Source organism: Tetrahymena thermophila, assembly GCF_000189635.1.
Source record: "Tetrahymena thermophila SB210 genomic scaffold scf_8254002, whole genome shotgun sequence".
Classification (NCBI taxonomy): Eukaryota; Ciliophora; class Oligohymenophorea; order Hymenostomatida; family Tetrahymenidae; genus Tetrahymena; species Tetrahymena thermophila.
This window is the reverse complement of record NW_002476009.1, coordinates 26,568-43,979: the sequence shown is the minus strand read 5'-3', so window position 1 is coordinate 43,979 and position 17,412 is coordinate 26,568. Positions and strand designations below refer to the sequence as shown.

At 24.6% G+C, this 17,412-nt stretch overlaps 6 protein-coding genes across 6 annotated transcripts; 4 read left to right on the top strand and 2 right to left on the bottom strand. All coding sequences in view use genetic code 6, as the record gives it.

Moving 5' to 3' along the window:
* Window positions 1–84: 84 nt before the first annotated feature.
* Window positions 85–1,585, top strand: TTHERM_01128640 (eukaryotic aspartyl protease family protein; the record flags this gene model as incomplete). The annotated part of the gene is made up of 4 exons (XM_001026658.1): window positions 85–360; window positions 424–624; window positions 705–1,362; window positions 1,449–1,585. 4 exons carry the CDS (start codon window positions 85–87, stop codon window positions 1,583–1,585), a joined length of 1,272 nt encoding a protein of 423 aa, XP_001026658.1.
* Window positions 1,586–2,924: 1,339 nt separating this feature from the next.
* TTHERM_01128630 (eukaryotic aspartyl protease family protein) lies at window positions 2,925–4,398 on the top strand (the record flags this gene model as incomplete). Its single annotated transcript, XM_001026657.1, has 4 exons — window positions 2,925–3,203; window positions 3,269–3,469; window positions 3,523–4,180; window positions 4,256–4,398. 4 exons carry the CDS (start codon window positions 2,925–2,927, stop codon window positions 4,396–4,398), a joined length of 1,281 nt encoding a protein of 426 aa, XP_001026657.1.
* A 1,371-nt stretch (window positions 4,399–5,769) lies between these two features.
* Window positions 5,770–7,256, top strand: TTHERM_01128620 (eukaryotic aspartyl protease family protein; the record flags this gene model as incomplete). Its single annotated transcript, XM_001026656.1, has 4 exons — window positions 5,770–6,051; window positions 6,119–6,319; window positions 6,398–7,055; window positions 7,117–7,256. The coding sequence occupies 4 exons, from the start codon at window positions 5,770–5,772 to the stop codon at window positions 7,254–7,256; spliced, it is 1,281 nt and encodes a 426-aa protein (XP_001026656.1).
* A 1,006-nt stretch (window positions 7,257–8,262) lies between these two features.
* On the top strand, window positions 8,263–9,832 carry TTHERM_01128610 (eukaryotic aspartyl protease; the record flags this gene model as incomplete). Its single annotated transcript, XM_001026655.2, has 4 exons — window positions 8,263–8,514; window positions 8,702–8,902; window positions 8,961–9,615; window positions 9,690–9,832. The coding sequence occupies 4 exons, from the start codon at window positions 8,263–8,265 to the stop codon at window positions 9,830–9,832; spliced, it is 1,251 nt and encodes a 416-aa protein (XP_001026655.2).
* A 190-nt stretch (window positions 9,833–10,022) lies between these two features.
* On the bottom strand, window positions 10,023–11,979 carry TTHERM_01128600 (ABC transporter family protein; the record flags this gene model as incomplete). The annotated part of the gene is made up of 4 exons (XM_001026654.2): window positions 10,023–10,423; window positions 10,486–11,376; window positions 11,426–11,700; window positions 11,759–11,979. 4 exons carry the CDS (start codon window positions 11,977–11,979, stop codon window positions 10,023–10,025), a joined length of 1,788 nt encoding a protein of 595 aa, XP_001026654.2.
* A 1,527-nt stretch (window positions 11,980–13,506) lies between these two features.
* On the bottom strand, window positions 13,507–16,343 carry TTHERM_001128591 (hypothetical protein; the record flags this gene model as incomplete). Its single annotated transcript, XM_012800718.1, has 2 exons — window positions 13,807–16,343; window positions 13,507–13,684 (listed from the first exon to the last, which is right to left on the bottom strand). The coding sequence occupies exons 1-2, from the start codon at window positions 16,065–16,067 to the stop codon at window positions 13,507–13,509; spliced, it is 2,439 nt and encodes an 812-aa protein (XP_012656172.1). The 5' UTR covers window positions 16,068–16,343.
* Window positions 16,344–17,412: the final 1,069 nt, after the last annotated feature.

Here is a 17,412-nt window from a genome sequence, read left to right as displayed (position 1 = left end):
TACACTCAAGTTAAAAGTCAACTCCAATTAATAATTAAATTCATAAATTAATAATAAAAGAAACTTTTAAGTAAATTAATAAAAATGAATAAAACTGGATCTTTAATATTATTATTGGTAGCTTTCAATATTGCTGCTGCTCAACTCGTCACTATTCCTATTGAAAAGAGAGTTCCTGAATCAAACAACGGATTCTTAGATGATAATGACTAAGCTGCTGTTGACAGATTAGTTAACCACAATTAATACATGTACTCAGGTAACATCGAAGTTGGTAATTCCAAGTAAACCTACACTGTTGATTTTGATACTGGATCTAACCTTTTATGGTTAACAGGAAAGAACTGTCCTACTTGTGTTGTAAATAAATATTTTTTTAATTTGATTAATCTTTAATAACATTTAATTAATTAATTAAAATAGAAAGACGGATACAAGCATTCTTACGATTGCCAAGTTTCCGATGGTTGCAACATGACCTCTACTCCTGCTTCTATTACTTACGGTGATGGTTCTGGTGTTTCTGGTCACATTGCTAAGGTTCCTATTAGCATTGCCGGATTAGCTCCTGTTACTGAAGCCCTCCTCGTTGTTGAAAAGTCAGTCAGAAACGGAGGATTAGAAGTATTAATTTTAAATTAAATATTGCTTTTCTTTATCTAAATTAAGTAAAATTTACTAAAATTTTCTTTAAAAATTATTAGTCTGATGGTTTGATGGGTCTCGGTGTCTATGATGAACACAACACCAACGCTGTTCCTTTTGTCAACTAACTTTTCAAATAAGGTATCATCTCTAAGAGCTAATTCAGTTTCTATCTTGGTTTCGGTCAAAACGAATCTGAACTTATTATTGGTGGAGTTGATAATACCAAACTTGCTAACCCCTCTTAACTTTACTTCCATCCTATTATTATTAACGGTCAACACAATGATAGTCAAAGATGGTCTGTTGCTATCAAGTCTGTCTCTTTTGGTGACTAATCTGTTCCTCTTACTTCTAAGAACGTTGCTATCGTTGACTCTGGTACTTCTTTGCTTGTCATGAGAAACGATGTCTTCAAGTAATGGATTAACTACCTTAAGACTGTTGCCACTCTTAAGACAATCACCTCAGGTGGTAGTATATTCTACGGTGTTAAATGTGGTGCCACTTTACCCGATTTAACCTTCACTCTTACTGATGTTAACGGTGTTGACAGAAGCTACTCTCTCCCTTCTTCTTTCTATGTCATCTAAGATAACAGCTCTTGCATTATTGGAGTCTAAGGTATTGCTCTTACCAGTGATGTCTAATTCATTTTGGGTGATGTTTTCATGAGAAGATTCGTTTCCGTTTTTGATTACACTACTGTTTCTATGGGTAATTATTTATTTATTAATTTCCTAAAATTTATCTTTTATAAAAAATTTTTTTTCAACAATTAAAATTGATTATTTTAAAAATAGGTCTTGCTCAATCAGTTGCCAACCCTGCCTCTACTAACGGTAGCAGCTCAGTAAACACCCTCAAAACTTTCATTGCTTTAGGATTAGTTTTAATTGCTGTCTCTGCTCTTATCATCCTTGCTCTCAGAAGAAAGTGAAAAGAAAAAATTTATTTTAATAAAGTTAACAATATTTATAAATTAAAATGTTAAAATTTATATTTTAAATGTCAAATATTTTGCTATCCAATTAATCTTTAAATCATTTAAATTACTCTAAATTTATTTTTTAATTTTTGTCAAAATTTTTAAATCACTATGCTAACAAACTGCTTTTTATTCTACTTAGAATTTAATATGTGTTTATTTTGATTAAATTAGTGTTTCTTTATAATTTAAGACCAGTTGCGCCTTTTTCTTAACTAAAATGGCATATTAAAATTACTTTAATAAATTAAACTCTGAATTAAGTAGATTCTTATTATTCAAAAATCTACAATGTCCTAATAACTAATCACTTTAGATAATAAAGTGGTTATAAAGTTTAATCTATTTTCTCTGTCTAAAATTAAATTTTATGGAATTATTTATTTCTCAAAAATAGAGGTGGGCTTTTTTATAAAATTAAATATATTTAAACAAATCTAAAACTTTTCAATTAAATTTGCATAAATTTATCCATGTAATTAATGTTTTGTAATCTTTTTTGATATAATTTAAAATATTTATATAACTCTTATTATCAGTTATGTTTAAAAAACACCAATAAATTTCTTACAACTTTTTTGACTTAAATAAATAGTTTTGGCCGATATTAAAGAAAATAAAATTAATTTAACTTTCATATAGCGTCTTAAGTATCTTATCATTTTCAAAGATAGTTATGAAATAGGAACTGTAACAAGTCCCTAATAATTAAGTAGAAAACTTGAATCTTATATCAAGAAATATATAAAAATAAGAATAATTGCATATTAAACCTTTTTATGAGTAATTTAATCTTTTATTAATTGTTATAAAAGAAATATAAAATCTTAGAGCACAAAGATAAAATTAGATGAAAAAAAAGACTTGTCCAAAATTCTTATTTTGAACTTTAAATAAAAATCAAATTTACTAAAATATTTTATGTTTAAGACTTAATTTTCTCAATTACTGGTTACTTTTATTCAATTTTTTGTTTCAAGCAACAAAGAATAATTTTTAAATTATCTTGTAAAAAATTTGATTTTCTTACCATCATCATTTAATTAAACCTTAATTAGTAGAAGTAGCTTTTGATATCAAAAATGACCTTACAATTTTAACTTTTTATTAATATCTTTAAATTATTCTTTTATCTGTTTTTTTAAATGAACAAAAATAAATGTAAAAGAATATTTTTTATATAAAAAATGTTATAAAGGATTTATTTTTTATTTCATATTTAAATCGATAATCAAATGAATGTTTAGAAGTATAAATCATTTAATAAAAACTTTTAAGTAATTCAATAAATATGAATAAAACTGGATCTTTGATATTATTATTGATAGCATTAAATATTGCTACCTCTCAAATTATCACCATACCCATTGAGAAGAGAGTTCCTGAAGTTGAAAATAACAGCTTCTTAGATGACAATGAGTAAGCTGCCATAGACCAATTAATTAACCACAGCTAATTTATGTACTCTGGTAACATTGAAGTTGGTAATTCCAAATAAACCTTTAATGTAGACTTCGATACTGGATCTAATCTTTTATGGTTAACCAGCAAAAGCTGTAGTACTTGTCACGTAAATAATTTTTATACTAATACAAATATGCTTTAAATAATTTTTCATTCATTAATTAAAATTAGTAAGATGGATTCAAGAACTCTTACGACTGCAACGTTGCTGATGGTTGCAACATGACTACCACACCTGGTTCTGTCTCATATGTTGATGGTTCTGGTGTTTTTGGTCACATTGCTAAAGTTCCTGTTGCTATTGCTGGATTAGCTCCTTCTACTTAAGCTCTTCTTTTGGTTGAAAAATCTGTAAAAAACAAAGGCTTATAAGTAATCAACTTTTTTATGATTTTAAAAATTAAAACTTTTTTTTTCATTTAAAGTCTGACGGTTTGATGGGTCTCGGTGTTTATGATGAACACAACTCTAATAATGTTGCTTTTGTCAACTAACTTTTCAAGTAGGGAACTATCTCTAAGAGTTAATTCAGTTTCTATCTTGGTTTTGGTGAAAAGGAATCTGAACTTATTATCGGTGGTGTCGATAACAGTAAGCTTGCAAATCCTTCTGAAATTTATTACCATCCTATTATTCTTAATGGCCAATAAAATGACAGCCAAAGATGGTCTGTTGCTATTAAGTCAGTTTCTTTCGGAGGCTAATCAGTTTCTCTTACATCTTAAAATGTCGCTATTGTTGATTCAGGTACTTCTTTACTTGTTATGAGAAATGATATTTACAAGTAATGGATCTAATACCTCAAATCAGTTGCTAGTCTTAAGACTATTATGTCTGGACTTACTGTTTTCTACTCTGTTAAGTGTGGTACTACTTTACCTGATTTAACTTTTACTTTAACTGATGTCAATGGTGTTGATAGAAACTACTCTCTTCCTTCTTCTTTCTACCTTGTTAAAAATGGTAACATTTGCATCATTGGAGTCTAAGGTGGAAGTGTCACTAATGATGTCCAATTCCTCTTGGGAGATGTTTTCATGAGAAGATTCGTCTCTGTTTTTGATTACACTACTCTCTCCATGGGTAATATTATTATTAAAAATTTTTTTATGTAAAAAAAATCTAATTTATTAAATTTTTTATATTAAAAATGAATAGGTCTTTCTCAATCAGTTGCAAACCCTGCTAACGCTCCCAACAAAGCTTAAAAGCACTCTATTGAAAGCACCATTGCTTTAGGTTTAGCTTTAGTTGCTATTGCTGGTCTCATTTTCTTAACCATTAGAGCTTTAAGAAAGTGAAAAAAATTTAAATTAAAATATTTTTTTAAAATGTATTAATTATAAACAAATAATATATTTTGTAATTTTTAACAAATTTAAAATATAAAAAAATAATAATTAATTTATTTGTTTTTTTCAATTTTTAAAATTAGATTTTTGCATTAGAAAATAAATATAAAACTAATTAAATAATTTATTTTTGTTTTTAGTTTATTTATTAGATTTTTTTTGAAGTTAATAAATTTATGATTAATAATAAATATCTAATTTTTTCAATATTTTTTATTAATTATTATGTTTTGTAAGAAAGTTTTTGATTGAGAAATAGGTAGAAAATTAGATTAATGCATCTATATTGAATATGTAAAAAAACAAAATTAAATACATATTTGATATTTTTTTTTTGCATATTATTTAAAAGTAAGTCTTCTTAATAAGTTATAAAAGATTAATTTTAGGTTTCAAACGAATTAGCTCTTTTTAACTTTTTAAACACAAAATTCATTTAATTCACTGTATTTATTTCAATAAAATTATTTTTATGCTAACTATTGAACAAGCATTCAAGGAAATAGAACTTTTAATTCTTCTTCTTCTGTGTACGTACTTAAATTGCAATTTAAAAAGTAAATATAAATTATTCAAGTAATAGAATTATTAATTGATATAATATTTGATAAATTCTTTCATGACTTTTCTATTAGAAACAAATTTCAATTTAATCTTTTATAACAAAAATCTAATAAAAGTGTTAGAATGAATCTCGCTGTAAAAGAAATAATATCTATATTTTTTTACTATTTATCAATTGTGTGATTTTCAGATATTTTTTGTATTTACATTATTTATTTAAGCACATAATTATTGTAATTTTCAGATATTTTTTGTATTTAGACTATTTATTTAGGCATATAAAATTATTGTAAATAATTTTTATTATTATTTTATTAGGTCAAATAAATTTAAAAATTATAATGTATTTATTTAAAATAATTGTTAATTTGCTGTAATGTTTTGATTTAATTACTCAAGTATTACTAAATATTTCATATATTTTAAAAAATTTAATAATAATTACTATAATAAATAAACTAAAAAATAGTAATTTATCTGTATTTAAACCGAAAAAATGTTTATATCTCAAAAAGTAGAACTTCATTATTGAATAATTGTTTAAAAGATGATATTTTTGTGAAAATAAATACATGGTGACTTTCTAAAAATATCCATTTAATTTTCGATTATAATATCAATAAATATTAATATAAAAGAAATTTCAGTCTAATTTAGAAAAGAATTTATAGCAAGCCCTTTAAGGGCTTATTTCAATAAGGTTTTTGATTTATAGTAAATATTTAAGAAAATATTAAGTAAATTATAAAAAAATAAATGAATAAAATCGGATCTTTGATTTTTGTTTTAGTAGCATTAAACCTTGCTACTTCTCAAGTTATAAAAATTCCTATTGAGAAGAGAATTCCTGAGACTGAAACCAACGGTAGCTTCTTAGACGATGATTAATAAGTTGCTGTTGCTTAGTTAATTAATCATGACCAATATATGTATTCAGGTAATATTGAGGTTGGAAATTCAAAATAAACATACACTGTTGACTTTGACTCTGGCTCTAATCTTTTATGGTTAACCAGTAAGAACTGCCCTTCCTGTGTCGTAATTTTGTTATTTGATTGAAAAAGAATTTTAATTATAATTTTTTATTTAAATAAATAAATAATAGAAAGACGGATATAAGCACAGTTATGACTGTACTCCAGAAGATGGTTGCACTTTAACAACTACTCCTGCTTAAGTTACATATGGAGATGGATCAGGTGTTAAGGGACATATTGCTAAGGTTCCAGTTAGTATTGCAGGAATTGCTCCAGTTACTGAAGCTCTCCTTCTTGTTGAACAATCAATCAGAAATGGAAATTTACAAGTAAAATATTCAAACTTAAAAAACTAATTATTTTTATTTAAGTAAATTGATTTTTAATTTTATGTTTCTAATCTATAGGCCGATGGTTTGATGGGTCTCGGTGTCTACGATGAAAATAACACTGGTAATGTTGCTTTTGTTAATTAACTTTTTAAACAAGGATTAATTACTAAGAGTTAGTTCAGTTTCTATCTTGGTTTTGGTAAAACTGAGTCTGAACTTACTATTGGAGGTGTTGATGAAAGTAAACTTGCTAACCCCTCAGAAATTTACTATCATCCTCTTGTCCTTAATGGTAGAACTGATGATAGCTAGAGATGGAGAGTAGCTTTTAAATCTATCTCTTTCGGAAACAAATAAATCCCAATGACTTCATAAAATACTGGTATTGTTGATTCTGGTACTAGTTTAGCTTACATTAGAAATGACATTTACAAAGAATGGATTAACTATCTCAAAACAATCACTAAACTTAACCCTATTTTTTAAGGATTATCTGTTTTCTATTCAGTTAAATGTGGTACTACTTTACCTGATTTAACTTTCACTCTTACCGATGTTAACGGTGTTGATAGAAACTACTCACTTCCATCCTCTTTCTATATCCTTAATTAAAGTGGAACTTGCATTCTTGGAATTCAAGGTAACTCAGTTACAGGCGATTTACAATTCTTGTTGGGTGATGTTTTCATGAGAAGATTCGTTTCTGTATTTGATTATACTAGCCTCTCTATGGGTAAATTTCAATTAGCATTTTTCAAAATAAACATTTTTTTTCTTCTTAAAATTTAAAACAGGTCTTTCTGTATCAGTTGCAAACCCTGCTTCTGCTGTTGTAACCAAAAATCATAGAAATGGTCATTTAGCTCTTTTAGCTATAGGTTTAGTTGCTTTAGCTGGTCTTATTTTCTTAACATTAAGAGCTTTAAGAAAGTGATTTTATACTAAATAATATAGTTACTTATTATAAATAAATTGTATTTTTATAAAAATATATGTTTAAACTATTTTTTTTATCTTTCAAACTAAATTAAACGGTTAATACAGTTGACTTTTCAACTTTATACTGACATATTTTTTAATATTATAGTTATTTCATATTTGTTGCTATCATTTTTCATTTTAATATATTAGATTTAGATTGTAAATTATAACTTTATTTTACTGATCATTTGTTTTTATTATCAATATTTATTGGCAAATATTAATTAAAAATTGAAGGTGGCTACCAAAATATCTTTTTAATCTCTATTATCTTGTAATTTAAGATTAATTTTATTTGAATTAGCATATTTAAGTAATATAAAATATTTTATTTATAAATTAATAAGATGAAAAACAATTTCTAATAAAATTTTAAAAATGTTTTTTTACATAAAAATGAAGTAATAAAAAAATGAAAGAATTGAAGGAATTTTAAAAATTTTAATGATTTAATTTTTATAAATTATCTTTAATTTGATATTATTGTAAAAGAATTTAAACAAGTAAATTATAATAGAAACTAAGGCTAATTTTTTATTGTAAAAGTAAATTTCTTTTGTCAGAAATGATAATTTTACCCTCTTTAAATAATAATTTTTTTAAATTAATAACTCTCTTTTAAATTAAGAATTAAGAATACTCAATATGAAAATTTTTACTGTATTTCTTTTGAAAATGATTGAAGAATAAAAGTTGACAAGATACTTAATAAAAAGATATAAATAAAAGAATTTGTTTATAATAGCTGTAAATTATGTACATTTTAGAAAAATTAATTTAAATTTCCTAAAAGCTTTTTATAAACTAAAATTCCTATTGATAAGAAGCTTTTTGTTTAACAAGAACTATTTATTATATTTTCTAATCACCAAATGATTTTATGAGTTAGGAAAAAAGCAATTTTATCAATAATTAAAAAAATAAATAATTGATAAAATATTAATAAATAAGACAGTGCTATGAGGTTTGCATACTTACTATTGGCTCTTATTGTTTTACAATATTCTTATTGTAATATTGTAAAAATACCTATTAAAAAGAAAATTATTGTTGATAACGAAAACTAAGCTATAGATCCTTTAGTTAATTTTAACAACTTTATGTATGCAGGAGAAATAGAAGTTGGAAAAAATAAGCAAAAGTTTTCTGTAGATTTCGACTCAGGATCAAATTTGCTTTGGTTAACAAGCAAAAATTGTCCCACTTGCAGGGTAAATTTTTAAAAAATGCCATAAATCCTCATTCCTAATTAAAGCCAGTATAAACTAATAAAAACTACTGAAAAGCTTCAAAAAAGCTAAAATTTTGAATACATTTTTGAAAATTTACCTTAATTAATTAAGATTTATGGCTCAATTAAATTGAATTAATGAAAAATCATTTTAATAATTAAAAAAGTAAGCAGGATACAACAACTATTACGATTGTAATACTAGTGATGAATGTGAAATAACTAACAATTATACATAAGTAGCTTATGGAGATGGATCTTCAGTAGGAGGTTTTATTGCTAATGTTCCTGTAGGCATAGATGGATTAGGTCAAGTTATTAATTCTCTCTTACTTGTTTAAGAAACAAAAAATAGTGATAATTTAAAGGTTGGATTTAATTAACTTTAAAAATTTTAATTTAAATATTATCAATTAAAATTAAAAGTCTGATGGTTTGATGGGTTTAGGAATTTATGATTCATCAAATAAAGATAATGTTTCATTTGTAAGCAAGCTATATTAATAGGGCCTTATAGATAAGGAGGAGTTTAGCTTTTATCTAGATTTTGATTAAAATGGGTCTGAACTAGTTTTTGGAGGTTTTGATGAAACTAAGGTTGCTGACCCTTCATAAGTTTTTTATCACCCAGTTTTATTAAACGGATAACAAAATTCCAGTTAGAGATGGGTATTTTCTCTAAAGTCTGTATCAATCGGAGAAGATAACATGGAGTTATAGAAAGAAGCCAATTTTGCAATTGTTGACTCTGGTACATCATTGATTGCAATAAGAAACGACTACTTTAGTGATTTTATAGGTATTTTAAGATAAAATTTCGAGATATCTACAATTTATGCTGGTACTAGATTTTATAGAGTGTAATGTGGTACAAAATTACCTGATCTTACCTTTACAATTACCGATAGCTAAGGAGTCGATAGAAACTATTCTATACCTTCTGAATTTTATGTAATTAATGTTAGTGGAATTTGCGTAATAGGAGTTTAACCTCTCATGGAAATGGATATTTAATTCATTTTAGGAGATGTTTTCATGAGGAGATTTGTTTCAATTTTCTCTTACTAAGACAAAACTGTTGGTAAACAACAATCAATTACTTACTAGTTTTACATTTTAGATTTTGTTAATCTTTAATTTTATTTAATTTAAAAGGGTTGGCTTAGTCTGTTTCCACACCTCCAAATTCTAATTAGTATATAAAAGAGTAAAATAATCTTATTATAAGATTAACTTTAATCTCTGCTGCAATAATCATTGTATTTGGATTATTATATAAATTTAAAAATAGTTTTTGAAAATTCTATGTTTTTATAAGTAAATATATAAATAAAATTATTACATTTATCCAAAAAATCTTGAAAAAAACTTTTTATTCTATGGGTTTACTTTAAATAGTATTTTAAAAAAATAAATTAGTATGATAAAATAAGCATAAGTAAATAAAGTTAATACAAAGATTAATTATATTAAATTAACACATTAAATTCATTATAAATTCTTCTTTTTAAAAGATAATATTAAAAATGCTATAAAGTTAAATAAAATATAGAGCGTAGCAAGCATACCCACACAAACCCATTTGTTTAAATCTAGATTTAAGTATAGAATAGGATTGTATAGGAAATTTGTTTATTCGAACTCATTTACTGCAGCTGCATTAAATGCATAAAATGTGGGTGTGATATATTAAATCCACCCTATCCAAGAAGAATAATCATTCCTATTTTTGAATAATCCACCAAATAATAGCTATGGTATTAAGAAAGTAGTGGCAAAAGAAATTGCTACTTTAGGTTATTCAAAAATTGACCCAGAGAGTATTCCAAATGAATTACCTACATTTGACTAAAGGATATAAACTAGCAAATAAAAAGGGAAAGCAGAAGCTATTTATTTGGTTTAATAAAAATTGTTAATTATTGCTTATAAAAAATAAATAAGAATATACTCGTCATTCCTACCATCCAGTAAACAATAAGACCCATGATTATAGGAAAAATAGAACATGTAACTATTTCAGGTATAATTTTAGAAAGAAAGTATGCTCCTGTTGTGTAAAGGTTTTAGTTCACTTCTTTTAAATAAACAGGGCGCTCTGCAGAAAAGTTGATTACTTATGGGGTTTCACTTTAGCTAAATTAACCAAGCATAATTACATATAAGAAAATAGCTATATTATAAGAGTCTGTATAAGAATTATAATCTCTACTTAAATTAAAATAGACTGCTCCTGTAAATAAGCTCATAATTATCACTTGCATAAATCTGGCATATATCATTATTTTATTTCTACTTAATAGTTTTATTTACCTAAGAAGTAGTTTTTTAAGCATGTAATGCTATGAAATTCTATTTATTTTATTTATTGAAGCAACAAAGTTAATTTATGTTAAATTATTTGAATTTAGCTTCAGTATAGTTTCATTTACATTTTATTCCAATTGTTAAGAATACTAATTTGTTAAATATTTAAATCTATTTGTTGATTGTTCTCCAATTTCACTTATTAAGCTGATGAAATAGTCTGCAGGGTTACTATATCTTGGGCATTTAAAGTTTATTGTGTTAAAGTATTCAATAATATTCTCTCTTTTTCCTTGATATACAAACTTCCCATCTGCAAGGAGGCAAACTCTATCAAATAAATTCCATATATCTGATGAAGGTTAGTGAATAGTAAAAATAATAGTGCAGTTATCCCTTTCTGCAATACTTTTCAGTAAACAAATTAATCTGTAGGAAGTGAAGGAATCTAATCCACTAGTTGGCTCATCTAGCACAAGAATCTAAGGCTCACCGAGCAATTCGATTCCAATAGAGCATCTTTTTCTTTCTCCACCTAATACAGATTAAAATTAAAAAAAAAAATATGATAGAAGCAAAATTACCTGAAATTCCTTTTGTCATTACATTACCAATAAGAGTGTTTTAGCAGTTTGTAAGTTAAAGTTTTTAAATTAAGTTGATAACTTTTTCAAATTTATCTTTGTCTGGAATTGATAATTTCATATCTGCAGCAAATTAGAAGTATTCTTTAACAGTAAGAGTTGGAAGCAAATAATCATCCTGCATAACATAACCAGCTAAGTTATTGAATTAAGAATAATTGTAGCTTCTGTTATTAATTTGTATTTATCCTTCTAATTCTGTGTTATGACTATTTCTATTTTAATTTTATTCATTAATTTACGTATTTTTTACTTAATTATTAATTATTTTACTAGATTCTTTTAGCAATAACATTTAATAGAGAGGTTTTTCCTGCACCGGAACTTCCAAGAATAGCATTTATACCTTTTCTAAAGTATCCTGAAACTTGTTTTAATATGTATTTATTTTCAATTAGAGATTTTTTAATCAAACTCTATTTTTTTTATTTATATTTTAATGATATATCTGTGAAACTGATAATCATTTCTCTGTTTTTGCTAATATTTTCCATTTTTATAAATTTTATATGGTAATTTTTGAATATAAATATATTATCAAATGTATATTTGGTTTATTAAAAACTTTTTTGATGAAGGATTTAAAAATCAAAACTTTAATTTCTAATCTTATTTTTGTAATCAAATCACTTTCTGATTAAAACTGCTAAGTATTCAATATATGGTGATATAAAAACATACAAATGAAAATTTTAAATACATTTGTGCTTAAATTATTGAAAAAAGTTAATTAAAGTATTATAATATTGTATAAAAATCAAAAAAAGTCATTTTTTTAATGTAAAATAATACCGGTTTAACTTACAATTATAAATGTTTTTTTTTTTATTGTTTAGCTTGGCAAATGAATGCTAACTTCTTATTTTTGTAATCAAATTAGAATCTTATTAATTCTTACAAATTACAAATATCAGAATATGAAAAATTGAGATTAAATAAAATAATCAAATATATAAGCCAATAAAGTATTTCTTTATTAAATTTTAATTACAAAATAAATCAGCCATAAGCCAATTCGTAATTTTGGGGGATTATTTTTTTTTAGTTAAAATTATAACACTTTTAAATTTACAGCTAAGATATAGTTTTGCAAAAGAGGATTGATTAATGAATATCAGAGAGTATGATCAAGTTAACAAAAAATTAATCAAAGGATTAAATTTTTGTTATTTTGATTAATGATTTGCTTATTTTTAAAATCTGTTGCCAAGAAAAATATTAAATTTATAAAAAAATAAGTATATTTCATTAAGATAATATTTATCTTCTGAGCAAAAATTTTAGTCTACTGCTAATTTCATAACTCATTTGCTTATACATTAACTTTTTTGATTTTATGAACATTAATTAAGTTGAAAAAATAATAAATCAATAAAATGCTTAGAGCATTGCAAATTTTATAATAATTTATTTTTTAATTTAATTTGCTTTTAAATATAAAAAACATTTCTAAAAATAGTAAAATTTTATTGACATAATCACAATTTATAGACATATAAATAATACAGTTATGTTGAATAGTATAATCACAAATATAAATAAAAATATGGACAATTTAAAAGTATTAGCGCATTTTTAGAATGAGTTATGTTGTTTGGAATTTATTGTAATTTAAGGGATATGATGGTAAAATGGGTGATTTTTTTATTTTATAGATGTTTAAAAATTTATATAAATTTATTTATTTTGTTTATTTATTTATTTATATATTAAAGCCAAAAGTGTAAGAAATTAGTTTTAACTAATCAAAATTTTCAAAATTTAGAATTAAATCAGCTTAAAGATGTCTTTGAAATGATTTCGAATAATTTTAAAAGATTGTTTACTTATTAGATTTTAAGTTTGAATGGATCTCATGGATATTTACAGTGCTAAATCCTTGGTAATTAAGCTGTGATCATTAGATAAGAAGAGTAAAATTTATTATTATTTTTGTTTATTTGGATATGTATTTATATTATTTATGTGTGAAGGTTAAAAGTGGAAAAAATAAATAGTTGAAAAAGAGAATATTTTGTATTTCAATTAAAATCAGTTAGGTTTTAGTTATATCTATCTTACATTTCTATCTCAAGATCATTATCAAATAAGTCCTTTTTCTTTTTTGATCCAAAGCATGCTTTTATATTGAAATTTGAGAGTGAGTCTTCTATTGCATCATCTAAGTCATTAAAGAACTCATCTCTTTAAGAAAGGTTGCTTTTAATAAAAATTAATTTAGTTGAAGATTCAATTAAAAATAATTAAATAAAAATTAAAAATATAAATTTAATTAATTTTTTATTGTGATTAAATAAATATCAATCAATTAACACAATTACCAATTTAGTTATTCTTTTTCATTGTTATAAGTACAATAATATCCTGGATGCTAGTTACCGTAATTGTCGATTCCATTATTAGCCTAATCATTTACGTCAGTAGAAAAATTGGCACCTAGATTATTTTAGTAATCAGGGATGGGAAATGGTTATGAAGGAATGTTATTATTAATATTATTGTTATTGTTAAGTTGGGTAAAGTTAGGCTAATAAAAATTTGCAGGGACAGAGTTATTTCTATTCAGACGCAAGCTATTGTGTAATACTTACTAATCTCTTTTGTACAATGATTGAGGATCTTAGCTATATTGATGAGTTAAGCTCATGTTCAGACCAATATTTTAGTAATGGGGGTGATTTGCACTTGTCTATAGACTATTATGATAAATATTTTCTTGGTTATCTCCGCTTAAGTAGAGGGAGGAGGTTGTTTATTCAGTTGAGTTACAATCGTTATTCGTTGTATTATTGTTAATATTAGAATTTTAAGCTAAACCTATCTAGTTTTCGTAGTTCTAATATGATGCTTTTTAATAAGGCTTACCAGTGTGGAGTGCATTACGATCCCAAAAGCGTTAGTTGTAATGAGGATGTGGATGCTGGTTCTAATAAGGGTATCCAGGTGCAGCTGTTGGATAATACATATAATATCCCTCAGGGTGAGGTTGATTTGGGTAGAAAATTTGTTATTTCATAGGATATCTCTGATATGGTATATTTCCATACTAAAATTGATGATGGGGATTAATTTTTTAATTTATTTACTAAGGCGTTTAATTTTAATTTGGACGATTAATATTTATTTATGAAGCTGTGGGAGTACTTGTTGCCGTATTAAAGGTACTGCTTGTTTATTTTTTAGTATTTTAGTTTTGTTCTTCTAAGAAATTAGCAGAAGTGCTTTCCTTATTTTCAACAGCTTTGTTGCTGACTTCTTGGTTAGCATCTTATTATTCATTATTTTGCTTCTTTTTTTAAGCCTGAGAAGATGATTTTCTTTTAAATTCTTATTTGGGTAAATCACAAATTTGCTAATCTAAATTGTTGTCTTTGTTAATAAGATTATCTTCACAAATTTCAGAAACTTACTCAGAATTATCTTATTATATTTATGTTTCAGCACTTTGTTTAATTAAGAGATTTTCTTCAATATTTTCTGCTTCCATCTCAGAACTAGCCCTTTAATTACTTTCTTTACTATTATTTACATGTGAAGTAAAGGAGTGCTTAGTAAATGACTAGGGAGAGTCCTTACCAGAGTGGGATTGATGATTACTTGACTACTTTAAAGTTTTTAATTCCTTCTTTAATTCACTTTTTATGAATTAAGGATTTATTTTATATTAAAGATTCTACTTCAACTATTCAATATTACTCTTGTTAATTTATTCTTGCTTTTACCTCTCTAGATATTAAAGACGGTACTATAATTCTTTTTTAGAGTGCCTTTATTTATTTAAGAAGTCGAATAAAGACTAATTATTCTAGGCTCCAACTAAATCTTTAATAATGGTTTCTTGTTCTGAAAGTACCTACTAGATGTTAGTTATTGATTCAGAGTACTCTTCATCTTTTGGCAAGCGAATATTTATCTTAGAAACGGTATTCAAGTTGATTTAAGATTGCTTTTATAAGAAGGAAAGCATTTTTGGAGGTAATTAGCTCTTGCATTTTTACATAGACTCTAAGACTGCATTTTTGAATTGTCTAATATAAGGGTTAGCTTAATTTTAGGAAGAAGCAGTATGCTAACTTCTAGAGTGTTATTATTATTATTATTATTATTATTATTATTGCTACATCCCTGTCTATTAAATTGACCCTAAGCTGCTCTCTTAGTCTTATCTCTTCTTCTTAGATTTATTAGATGAGCCTATTACCTTTTTTTTTTTACTTGCTGAATTTTAAGTTTCATTCTATTCTTGCATTTCATATTTAGAAACTAAAGAAAGATTTTTGTAATCCTTCTTTATTTTACGTGAAGATCTTATCATGGGAAGACCTTATTCAGTTTATGTCTCCAAAGATTGCGCTTTAGATTTCGATTTAGATTTATTAGGCTTAGGAGAATTCAACAATTAATTTTTTAAATCTGTACAAACATGATTATTATCCTCAGATATGCTAGAAAGGTTATTTTATGAAGAAGCTTCCATATTTTATCTTTCTTTCATGTCCTAAGAATGAGCTAATGATTAAGATGAAGCCAGATTCTCTTCAAGATTATCTTCTAATGAAGATGTTGAATTATTTGATTTCATGCTCTGAAGAAGTCTTAATTAGTATAAATCTGAGGGGATTTACTTACTTGATTCAAATTACTAGGATCTCCTGAGAAGCCTACAGAATTTATTGAAGTATTTGTTTGAGTAGATAGTATTTTCTATTATTTTTTTTCTATTGTTTTTACCTTGAAAATTTATAGGTATTTAGTTGTTTTCTTAATATTTGTTTTCTTGATTTTTGTTTCCTCTTTTTTTAATAAATAGAAATTATAATGACTTTTTGTTTGATATTTAGGGGTCTTTTGATTCTTTTCCAGTCTCTTTGTAGGAAAACAATTAAAGAAACAAACAATTCTTATTATTATTAAATGATTTACAAAGCTATAAATCCTAATAAAGTTGATGACAATTTATAGCCATTTCATTTAGTAATAATTTTTATATTTGGCAGAAAAAATATATCTTTATTTCCTTTTATTTTCAATAAATTGCTTTAAAAACAGCTATATCATTATTTTTATTTACCTAATAGCAACAATTTATTTACTTCTTCATATCTTTTTTAATATTTTAAAAAATTCATTTATTTTATATTCATTCATTCATTTATTATTTGTTTGTTTGTTTGTTATTTTTTTGCTCTCCCCATCTAATTTAAGTTTCACTGAAAAAAATAAAAAATCTAACTTAATTAATTTATAGGAACCCTTTTTAATTTTTAAAATTTAATTAATTTTTTTTATCAACACCTCTTTTCATTCATTTAGCATTTTTTTTCTGTTAAATTCAAAAAAGACTACTTTTCCCTTTTAGTTCTTTTCTTTTTAAAATTATGATATATTGATTGTGTTGTGTGTGTGTGTAAATTATATTTTCAAAATTTTAAATAAATAAATAAACAATCATATGATATTATCTAAAATGTAAATTTTAAATTAAATACAAGATCAATCAATAAATTAATCGCTTACAAAATTTAAATATTATAATACGACATATTTTGATTTAAAAAAATATTCCTCTTTAAACTCTTCTCTAAATTTTTATAGAAAAAATACTTTCTGTATTAAAAATGTAAAAAGTAAATCAAATTAATTTTAAAAGGTTTTAAACTTTGTTTTTTTGACTAATAAGATAAAATGTATTTTTAACTTTAAAGAGTTTCTCAAGAAATAAAGAATTTAAAAACTAACATCAGATTTTTTGTAAATAAACAGGATATTGGAATAGTATAGAAAAATTGTTCTATTATCATTTAAATTTTGGAAATTAATAAATTGGTGTGTTAATGTCAAACAATAGAAAATATGACAAATATTTGTAAAAACTTGTTGGAATAAAAATCTAATTATGGTAAAAAAAAGATAAAAATAACTTGTAA